General features: G+C 40.7%; 1 protein-coding gene across 1 annotated transcript; it reads left to right on the top strand.

Annotated features, from left to right (window-relative positions):
* The first annotated feature begins 3,312 nt into the window (after positions 1-3,312).
* On the top strand, positions 3,313-8,815 carry fbxo5 (F-box protein 5). The gene is made up of 5 exons (XM_017702660.2): positions 3,313-4,514; positions 5,897-6,564; positions 6,658-6,748; positions 6,842-7,009; positions 8,512-8,815. Exons 2-5 carry the CDS (start codon positions 5,933-5,935, stop codon positions 8,764-8,766), a joined length of 1,146 nt encoding a protein of 381 aa, XP_017558149.1. The 5' UTR covers positions 3,313-4,514; positions 5,897-5,932; the 3' UTR covers positions 8,767-8,815.
* The last annotated feature ends 2,682 nt before the right edge of the window (positions 8,816-11,497 follow it).

Below are 11,497 nucleotides of genomic sequence, written 5' to 3'. Positions count from 1 at the left end.
CATCCAAATCCTTTATTTACATTTATGGCATTTGGCTGACGCTCTTATCCAGAGCTACTTACAATTTGATCATTTAACACAGGGAGGTGAAGGTAATGTTAGGGGTCTTGCCCAAGGACTCTTATTGGTATAATGTAGGGTGGTTACCCAGGCAGGGATTGAACCCTAGAGGGCGTTCCCGAGCCAATACAAAACGAATGGGTTGATATGGAGCATTTGAGCAAAATCATAGTTTATAAATGTTTAAACATTTTTAATGTAAAAGAATTCAGTCATTTCCTTAACAGCATAAAACACTTTAACTCTGCTGTTATATTTTAAGAGCTTTTAAACTCAAGTTATAAGAGTTTAAAATGCCGCCTCATGTACTGAACTTAGTTCTGCTGTAAACTGCACCCATTGCTCATTTTGCCAACTACAGACTCGAATCTGCAGATTCAGCAGGTTACCCTGGCTCAGACACATTGGAAAGGCAGAGGTTCACTTTGCTTTTCGGCTTCCTGTTCAGTGTGTAAGACAGAAACACAAAAATATGCTAGGTTTTCTCAAATTTTCGAAGTGGGATTAAGTGAACACATCTATAGCGAACTCACATCTACACATTTCAATGCAAAATTACTGTTTATTTGCTGAAATGTGCAGGCGTAACATTCTGACCACCTCCTTGTTTCTACACTCATTGTCCATTTTATCAGCTCCACTTACTCTATAGCTGCACTTTGTAGTTCTACAGTTACAGACTGTAGTCCATTTGTTTCTCTGATACTTTGTTACCCTGTTCTTCAGTGGTCAGGGCCCCCATGGGACCTCACAGAGCAGGTACTATTTGGGTGGTGGATCATTCTCAGCACTGCAGTAACACTGACGTGGTGGTGGTGGTGTGTTAGTGTGTGTTGTGCTGGTACGAGTGGATCAGACACAGCAGAGCTGCTGGAATTTTTAAACACTGTCCACTCTATTAGACATTCCTACCTTGTTGGTCCACCTTGTAGATGTAAAGTCAGAGACGACAGCTCATCTGCTGCTGCACAGTTTGTGTTGGTCATCCTCTAGTCCTTCATCAGTGGTCACAGGACACTGCCCACAGGACGCTGCTGTCTGGATAGTTTTGGTTGGTGGACAATTCTCAGTCCAGCAGCGACACTGAGGTGTTTAAAAACTCCAGCAGCACTGCTGTGTCTGATCCACTCAGACCAGCACAACACACACTAAAACACCACCACCACGTCAGTGTTACTGCAGTGCTGAGAATGATCCACCACCCAAATAGTACCTGCTCTGTGAGGGTCCATGGGGGTCCTGACCACTGAAGAACAGGGTAAAAGGGGCTAACAAAGTATCAGAGAAACAGATGGACTACAGTCTGTAACTGTAGAACTACAAAGTGCAGCTATAGAGTAAGTGGAGCTGATAAAATGGACAGTGAGTGTAGAAACGAGGTGGTTGGGATGTTATGCCTGATCGGTGTAGAACCATGTTCCTCGCTGCTCCAGGTCGGCAGTTTTCTCCATGCAGCTCTTCTTTTAATATATTTAATGAAAAATACACTTATTTAAAAGAAGTACCAAAATTCCCAGCATTATTTTGGCTCTGCTGCTTCCATAATCCCTCTACAGATCCCATATGGATCCCATGTGGTCATAATGTTATGGCTGATGGGTATATGTAGTGTTTTTTTGTGTGTTAGTAACTTGCCATCTTTGAATTTGCTGTAGAAGATGTCTGCTTATTTTCACTTCACACAGAAAATCAACAAAACATGTAACCTGACTGGGGGTGTTGGGTGTTAGAAATCTGTAACTCTGCTAAGACACCCTGAACTGTTGATAAAGGCAGTGTTAATCAATACTGACATCTAGTGGTTCTCAACAGAATCACATTACCTCTTGTTGAAGGTACTTTTTTTAAGGCAGCTGTGTTGACTTCTTTTTCCATAGTATTTCTGTATGACCATAGAATTCCTATTCAAAGTGTATTAGAATGGCCATCATAATAACAAAGGCTTAAAAGTAAGGAATCAAGAAAGTGTTAAAAATATTTGAAATCAGGGTTCCCTCAAGGACCGGCCTTGGGACTTGAGAGTTAAAATGAGTCAGTAAAACACACGAATTTTAGTAAATTCCAGTGTTTTTTTTTTATTCAGTTGTTTATATCCAAGTGGTTTCGTGTGAAATGGTTGATTGTATAGACTTAGATGTCGCCATGACTACAACACACATATAAACATTTTATTTACTATCCAGAACCACCAGTGAACCTACACAAGTCTTCTCAGTTTATATGGAATGTTGCTGATGGGAAAATAGAGAAATATCTTGAAAAAAAAAATTTGGGGGACCATTTTGCCTCACAACACCCTGCATGTATCCTTCCACCATGACTGGATTAAAAACATATATCTTAGGCCCAAAACCTTCTCCAGACTGTCATAAAACAGAGTCTCAGTCATCAGGCAATGAATTCATAACCATTTCATGTCGGAACTTTCTGTGAGGGAGCTTTTAGAGGTGGACGTCTGGTTCCTATCCCCACCACTGTGAACAGTTCATACTCTGTAAGTTCCTCTAGAATGGAGCATTTCACACCAAGCCACTCTGAACGGCTCTGTTTACATCTTAAGCAAATTTAATTATGCAGATATTTTTAAGGGGGCATTTCAACAGCTTTTTAATGTTAGCGTCTCTGCTTTAATGCACTGGAATCACAGCTGGTGCAGACTGTCTGTCTGGAAGAAAGACAGCAGTAAAGAACAACGACTCAGCAATTGACGAACATTTCATGCAGGCTAACTGCCCTTTATCATGTTAAATGTCAGTCCCAGTGGTGACATGCACTGAATAATGTGTGGGAGTAATGATTCTGTGGGCCTTGGGTGGTCTGTAGAAATAAGAAAGTCACTGTCTTAAACAGAGTCGCATTATCATGTATTTCTCACATTCCATCTTGTGGTGTGAAATACCTTTAGTATCCGGCTTTTGTTTACAAGCAGCCCAAAACCCTCAAAGGGAAACTTCACCATGTTTTCAAAATTTCTGCAGAAGTATTTAGATAAGATGTAGACAAACTCATTCAGAGTGGTTTGATTCTAGAGAAATGTACAGAGACAGAACTGTTCACAGTGGTGGTGATGGGAACCAGATGTCCACCTCTAAAAGCTCCCTCACGGTAGGTTCCTACATGAAATAGTTATAAATTCACTGCCTGATGACTGAGATGCTGTTTTATGATCGTTTAGAGAACTTAAACTCCATTCATGGTGGAGGGATACATGCAGGGCGCTGTGCGGCAAAATAGTCCTCAAATAAAACTCGTTATTCCAGATTTTCCACTATTTTCCATTATCAACATTCCATATAAACTCAGAAGACCCCTGGTTCCCATCACCAGCACTGTAAAGAAATCTGAGTCTCTTCAACCAACTATTTCACGCCAAACCCACTATGAATGCCTGTTCACCGCTCCGTCTCTGAATTATACATACATTTTGGAAGATGCTGGACAGAATTCTCCTTTACCAAACAAATCCTCATAAACACATCTATGCAGAAATTTATTAAAACCATTCAATAATGTTTAAAAATTAAAATGCTCACCAAGCAGCTTAGCTAAATTAAAAAAGTAAATAAAATAGCATCACAATGTTCTACAGCTTATGTATAATGTTGATAAAGATAGAGGGAAATCAGAAAAAACACAGTACTAATTTGCCTTATATCACCCCGTTTCTACCGCTCTACCATGAATGGATTAGAAAAATGTTTTAGACTGAAACTTTGAATAAATAAACGCTTGTAAAAGGTACGCGGAACCGTGTTTAAAAAGTGTAGACTCGTCTAGTCATATTACATGATTTGCTAAACAGGACTTTTATCCTATTTAATTTTATTTTATCGATGCCAAACAAAGCATCGCACGCACATGAAAGTTTTAATAAATACACGCTTATAAAACGTACGCAGGAAGGTGTTTAGAAAGTTTAGAGTCATCTAGTCATATTACATAATTTGCGAAACGGGACTTTTATTTTATGTTATTTCATTGATGCAAAACAGCACATTAAACCAACACGACAAACCGAAAATTAAATGAATAAATAAATAACCTAAAGCTGGATTATATCCAGGAGTATCCAAAAACGAAAGAAAAAATGATAATAAAGCGAAGAGACGAAAAGTGGCGCCTTTCTTCTTGCCTTTTAAATCGTCTGTGCGCGGCATTCTCTCCACACACGTAGAAACGTGACGTTTCGCGACGCGCTGACGTCACGGCGGGTACCTGGGCGAGCCCTTTTTATTGGTTGTAAAGCGTTTAAAGGTACCGCGCTGCGCTCTGATTGGCCAGCAGCTTTTGGACGCGAAATTCAAACGTTTCGGTAAAGTGGCGCTTTTACTTCCCCCCGCCTCAGTTCAGCGGAGCTGGGTTTACCGCGTAGACTTGCTATGTGGAGCTAACGTGTTCATTCCAGGCCATAAGAACCACATCGAGCCATAAATATCCCGCGATTTATTCTCGAGGTAAGATGTGCCGCTTGTCTCGCAGAGGTTTGTGCGGTAATATGTGATATTTTCTCGGTTTCTTGTCCCAAATTCCCCGTTCCTCCTTAAATGTACAGGCGCCAGAATGGAACTGCCGCACCATTTAAGGTGGAGCTGAGAGTTCTAGCGAGAACCTTCGTGTTTTTACTTTATCTTTTGTTCTTGTTCGTCTAGAAATCATCTAAGATGTATATTAGAAATAAAAGTCGTGCATTTTCTTCATTTTCTTTCTAAAATCATTTAAAAATGAGGCGCTAAAGCTGGTTTAGCTTTGGGTTTCGTCAGCTAAACTGGCGGTTGGCGCGTAAATGACCTTAGATATGTAGTTGGTTACTAAAGTGATGTTTTAAAAGACCTTTAAATAAATATTTTTAGCAGTAAGTGTGGTACAAATGTGTATATTCCTCTTTTATCGCATATTAATTAAAATTAACACTGCACAACATGTTGAAGTAGTAAAGCTAACTTGGTTAGGCAACCAGCTAAGCTATATTGTAGCATGTAAACAAGATCTTTACATTAGTTATATAGGCTGTTATGAATTTGCGGAGACTAAATAGCTGGTTAGCAAATGTGCTGTAAGTTATTAAAGAAGCCACACAGCTATTGTAGCTAATGTCTGAGCTTATAAGTAAATGGTGGCTAATGTAGGTGGTAACGTTAATATCTACCTAGTTCTAAAAGGGGGAATCCCGCAGATTTTCTAAATTTCTGTATAAATCCAACCTTGAGATGTAAACACTTTTTTTTTTTAGTGGTTTGGTGTGAGATGGGTGAATTGTAGAGATTCAGATTTCTTTACAGTGGTGGTGATAGGAACCGGGGGGTCACACACATGTCATTTCAGTGACTATATAGAACAATCAGTAAGCGTACCCACCTATTCTGAGTCTTTATATGGCATGTTGATGGTAAAACAGTGGAAAATCTGAAAAGTTTTCTTAGGGGGGCATTGAATCCCCCACACAACACCCCTGCATATACCCCTCCATTATGAATGGCTTTTAAAAATGTTTTAGGCTTCAAAACTTTAATAAAAGTGTTTCAGACATCAGGTGGTATATTCGTAACTATTTCATGTAATAGGGTTCTTTTGGAGGTGGATGTCTGGTTCCTATCACCACCACGGTGAGCAATTCTGACTGAAATGGAACATTTTACACCAAACTTTTCATAACGACTTTATATAAGCCTTAGTCATTTAATTATGCACATTTTGAGAAATTGGTGATTTTTCACTTTAAACTAGCAGATGTCTTATTTGCTTAAACGTGACAGACTCTTCTCAGTTCAGTCAGACTAAGAGCTGCATTTGACAACTTCGTGTATGCTCATCAGTGCTGTTGTTCACTGTTTTCTAGTTTTGGCCTTCTGCTGGGACCTCATAGTCGATCAACATGAAGTGTTTTGCCCTGACTAGAGGTTCAGCAGGCTCTCTCCATACAGAAAAGGATAAGGTGCAGTCCCCAGTGGAGTTGAAGGGCCAAACAGCACCTACAAGTGCCACTGGCTCAGGGCAGGTCACGCTTGCTGTCTCCTGTCCCACAGAGGAGCATCTGAAAGGCCCTCACAATAAAGAGAACTGCAGAGAAAAGCGCTGTTCTGCTGACTTTCCCTCTGATGATGTGGTCAATCTGACCAGTTCAAGTCTGGCAGAGGACAGCGGCTACCTGTCGCTCCACAACAGCCAGATAGAACATGTGGACTCGGACACGAACGTTGCAGAAAGCTCAGAGAGGTGCGCAGAGCAGAGACTCTCCACGGCGTCATCAGACTCGAGTTCTTCTTGCTTGCCTGTACTTAAGTTCCAGGAGGAGGTGTGCAAAGCGCTGGCGAACGGCTACAAAAAAAGTCAGAGCTACGACTGGACTGTCATTAACAGGATAGCTGAACTCCACGGCCTCCAAAATGTCATCGGAGGAAAGATGGGGCTGGAGCATGTGGACATTCTCTGTGGTCTGCTGAAGAAGGACATGAAGCACATCCTTACCAGGATTCTGGGCCTGCTGGGGGAAAGTGACTTGATAAGGTAAGCTCATGCCTTTTACATTAACACTAGCTTGCTGATCTTTTTAAATACACACCATTTCAACGTGCTTTAAACATCTGCTCTTATTAACAGCTGTAAGAGGGTGAGCAAGACGTGGCGGAAAATCATTTGCCAAGACGACAGAGCTCTTCAGAGATGCAGGAACGCAGAGAAGGTGCTGAGGGTGAGTAGTTCGTCATCGCTGCATGCAAAAAGAAAATTGTCATCTTGTTTTGTTGTCTCTTATCTCACTCGTCCTGTTTTTATTTAATTGTAGGACTCAGGAAGATCCACAGGGTCTCTGTCCAGGGACTTTTGTCTTAGCAGGGTGGTGCTTTCTTGCCTCCAGACGAGAGTAACGTCCTCCACCCCTGTCCACAAACCCAAGAAGACCCTGACCATTGTAGGCATGCCTAACACGAGCCGCTTTGCGGGGTTTCATGAGGTGAGCATGAATAATAATAATGTTATTGTTAATAATAATAATTTATTATTTTGCTTGATGAAATTTGTGTGCTTGGCAGCTACAACAGGCATTGTTTTCTTCACTTTCAGCACTGATAGAAGCAGCAGCATCTTGGGTTTTAGTTTGTATATGTCTGTAAGCTGATTTTTGATGCTATCTTGTTTGCGGTTTTGACTAGCTTCTCATGTTTGTTTATGTGTAATTTAGCTGCAATGAGTTCCAACGAGGGGTCGTGCAGTTCTGTTCTGGCGGGTTTGTGCTCAACTCAGTTTGGGGCTTTTCCTGCTGCAACCGTCCTAATCTTATCTCCTGGTTGGTTTTCCAGGGGTTTCTTTTTAGTAAAAAAATGTTTCCATTTAGGTTCTTATTTATAGAACCGTTTGCATGGTGAAAAGGTTCTTCAGATTAATGAAGAACCCTCACGTTGTAACAATAGAGGAACCCTTTTTGGTGCAATATAGAGCACAAAAAAAGTTGGAACCACACATTTTTTCATCAGTCTAAAGCATGAAATGGAGTGGAGCCATTGCCTTTACTAAAGGCAGTGTTGACCATCTTTAGTGTGTTTGGTTAAAGCTGGATATCACAGTACTGCTTTATCTTTTCTGATAGAGATATTAAAATATTGGGGATCAGGTGAGACTAATCAAACACTTAAAATGCACTGCTGAAACAATACACCAATCCAGATAGCATGACATCACACTGTTAGTGTACCATGATACTTTGAGATGTTATCACGATACGTGATATGTACCATATTATGTAATGGTTATAACAGCCAGAATAGAACTTGTAGTGCTACAAATGGTAGAAATAATAATTCTACTACTACAATTATGTTTATAATGTTTTACAGAATACACTGCACAAAATCCAATTAAAGAGGCCTAATTATGCTCACATTGCAAGAATTAGTGTTGGTGTGGTGTAGGGGGTTGGTGTGGTGTAGTAGGTATGTAGTGTAGGGGGTAACACCTCTGCCTTCTACGCTGTAGACTGGGGTTCAGTCCCTGTCTGGGTCAGCACCCTACACTATACCAATAGGAGTCCTTGGGCAAGACTCCTAACACCACCTTCACCTTCCTTTGTAAATCGGTCTGGATAAGAGTGTCTGCCAAATGCGGTAAATGTTGTACTGATGATATCTGCAGTATACTCAAAAAAGTGACTTGTGACAATCTATCACAATAGCCTATCATATTACCCAGCTTCAGTTCAAGCCAGAACAGTTTAGTCAGTAACTGCAATTTAATCCTCACAATATTGAAGAAATAAATTTCCTTCATATCACTTAATGACTTTTTTGAGACAATTCTCATTGTTCTGAGGAACCTGAATATTCTGTGCAACTTGGGTGCCAGCAGGAAAGAGTTTGACCCTGAGCTGTAGCCTTTTACTAATTACTTTATTTAATCATTCATTCATTTTTCTCCCTGTTCTGCCAAATGTTAAATGTTCCTTTTGCTTGTTTTCGACAGGCTACGAAATCACTGAAAAGCCACGAGAGTCTGAGGAGTTGTCGGCTCTGCAGTTCTCCAGCGCGGTTCGACTCTGCCATGCAAAGGGCCGTTTGCATGCGCATTAGCTGTGCCTTCGAGTTCTGCTCACAGTGCCAGTCAGCCTACCACGGCTCCGCTCCCTGCCAGCGTGGCATGATCCGGGCATCGCCACGCTCCCAGACTGTTCCTGTCGCAGGTTCTGCACGCAGTAAACGCAGCATTCGGCGGCTCTGAGCTCTGCCAGTTGCACCACTTGCACCTTTTTTTTTTTTTTTTTTTTTTTTTTTTTTTTTTTTTTTTTATAAAGGAAAACTGCCTTTATCTCTGAAGTGACTTTTATGAGCAACTTTTTATAACAGACTTTTTAGTCTCGCTGTTCTTCAGTGTGTCCCCAATGTGAAGTGATGTGGGTCACTCTGTCAGTGGTCCTTGCACACATTTGTAAAGTACTATCATAGTGAATGCCAAAAAAATGTCTGTGTCCAACATTGAATGTTGATGTTTTATAAGATTTTTATAAATATTGTAAATGTTTTATTGAAGAACTGTCTACCGTCTACATGCAACCTGTAAATACTTACATGGCTGAATAAAATTCCTATATTTTAAGCTTGTGTTCCTTGTTTTTCTTTAGCCAAAAAGTATAGATCCTAAAATTGGATGTTGGCTTAAAGGGGAAGGACACTGATTTTTTTTTTTTTTTTTTTTTTTTTTTTTTTTTTTTGAAAAGTTCCTTCATGAAATGGTTATGAATTCGCTGCCTGATGACTGATGTGCTGTTTTATGATAGTATTGTGATGTTTTTTTTTTTTAAATCTGTTAATGGTGGTAGCAGAGGGATATATACAGTGTTTAAACAAGATAGTATCCAAAGAACACACATTTCAGATTTTCCACTTCAACAAAATTTCAAAAAACTGATTTTGGATACTATTTTTTTTTTTTTTTTTTTGTCTATATTTGAGTTGTAGACTGATAAATCAATGTGATTATCAGTTTTTAATCTCAGTGTTACTGAATCAGAAGTGTGTGGTTTTCCGAGATTTACGACTATACTGCAAATCAGATCCCCAAATATAGTCGCCCATCATGTTCTCGTTATATTGTCCTTGGTAACGGCATTCAAAGTTCATAATGTCCTGGTGGAAGCGCTCGCCTTGCTCCTCTGAATAAGCTCCCATGTTCTCTTTGAACTTATCAAGATGAGCATCAAGGATATGGATTTTGAGTGACATCCCTTAGCCCATTGCAGCATAGTTCTTTATCAGAGTCTGGACCAGTTGTACATAGTTTTCATCTTTATGATTGCCTAGGAAGCCGCGAACCACTGCGACAAAACTGTTCCAAGCCGCTCTCTCCTTCCTATTCATCTTCTTGAGAAATTCACTGCACTCTATGATCTTCTTGATTTCTGGTCCGACAAAGACACCAGCTTTGATCTTTGCTTCAGACAGCTTAGGGAAAAGATCTTGGAGGTAATTGAAAGCTCTCGACTCCTTATCTAGAGCCCTGACAAATTGTTTTATGAGCCCCAACTTGATGTGTAGTGGTGGCATCAGCACCTTGCGTGGGTCCACCAGTGGCTCCCACTTTACATTGTTCTTCCCCACAGTGAACTCTGTCCGCTGAAGCCAGTCTAGCCTGTGGTAGTGCGCTTTAGTATCCCGGCTGTCCCAAAGGCAAATAAAGCAAGGATACTTAGTAAAACCACCTTGGAGGCCCATCAGGAATGACACCATTTTGAAATCTCCAATAACTTCCCAGCCGTACTCATCATACTTCAAGGCACCTAGCAACATCTTGACACTGGTGTATTCTTCTTTCAGGTGCACCAAGTGAGCTACAGGAAGAGATGGGTACTTGTTCCCATTGTGAAGCAGCACGGCTTTGAGGCTCTTGCATGAGCTGTCTATGAAGAGACGCCACTCATTCGGGTTACAGGTGATACCTATAGCCTCGAATAGACCAGCCACATTGTTGCAGAAGCACAGTCTGTCTTGATGACTGAAGAAGGTGGAAAAAACTTGGTGACGCTTCCTCTGACCTGTGACTTGGACGCTTTCATCTAATAAGTTCCATTGCTTGAGCTCTTGATGTCAGAAGCTCAGCGTTGGACTTGATGAGACCAAGGTCTCTGATCAGATCGTTGAGGTCTTTTTGGTTAGGGTAGTATGGCTTCCGCTCCTCATCTGCACATGAAGAGAAATCGTAATCTTCAACATCTTCCTGGGTGTCTGACCTGCTGCTTTCTTCTGAAGGTGGTGTTGCTCTGTCTGGAGGTGTTGGTACAGGAAGTTCAGGGCAGTGTGGTACTGGGGCAATAGATGAAGGAATGTCAGGATATGTTACAGGCGTTGCATTTTTGCCAGGCGACGTTTGGAAGGGTCCACCATGCAGAAGTAGCAATTTGTTGAGTGATCAGTCGGTTCACGCCAAATTCTTGGGACAGCAAAATGCATGGCTCTCTTCTCTCCCCTGTACCAACCTATAAGCAAACAAAATAAAATTTGGATTGAGAATTTGATTTAGGCCTATTTCACGCTAATGACTAGTGGTATGTGCGATATTAACACAGTTTGAAATCTGTTATATATCAAACACTAAAATATATCTGTATATATTTGATATATTTAACTACAACATGTGAAAAGGTGTTAATTAAAGCTCTTTTAAACTTTAACTGATTTAAAAATTTAGCAAAATAAAAATTTTAATCTGCTATTTAAGAGAGTATCATTTATCCGCTTACCTTCAAGAGTTTTCTTGCAGTGTTCACATGTGAAATGAGGAGCCCATGGTTTGTCTTGGTCACCAACAGGCATGCCGAAGTATGCTTTGTAGGCCTCACACATCTTAGCAGATGCTTCCACAGAGTACTTTTTCGCTCTTGTCTTTATAAAATGGCCACATACATAGCAAAATGCGTCTGCTGGATGTATGCAACCTCTTGATGCCATCTAAATTG

Source organism: Pygocentrus nattereri, chromosome 5 (assembly GCF_015220715.1).
Source record: "Pygocentrus nattereri isolate fPygNat1 chromosome 5, fPygNat1.pri, whole genome shotgun sequence".
NCBI classification, from domain to species: Eukaryota; Metazoa; Chordata; class Actinopteri; order Characiformes; family Serrasalmidae; genus Pygocentrus; species Pygocentrus nattereri.
Note: the sequence above shows the minus strand (reverse complement) of the source record. Positions and strands in the feature narration are given on the sequence as shown.

What these genes read in the sequence shown, in the direction of transcription:
- fbxo5 (XM_017702660.2), top strand. Translation starts at nt 5,933, where the DNA reads ATGAAGTGTTTTGCCCTGACTAGAGGTTCAGCAGGCTCTCTCCATACA. An exon ending in ACGCAGAGAAGGTGCTGAGG is followed by an intron (nt 6,749 to 6,841) that starts GTGAGTAGTTCG and finishes ATTTAATTGTAG; the next exon opens with GACTCAGGAAGATCCACAGG. An exon ending in GCTTTGCGGGGTTTCATGAG is followed by an intron (nt 7,010 to 8,511) that starts GTGAGCATGAAT and finishes TGTTTTCGACAG; the next exon opens with GCTACGAAATCACTGAAAAG.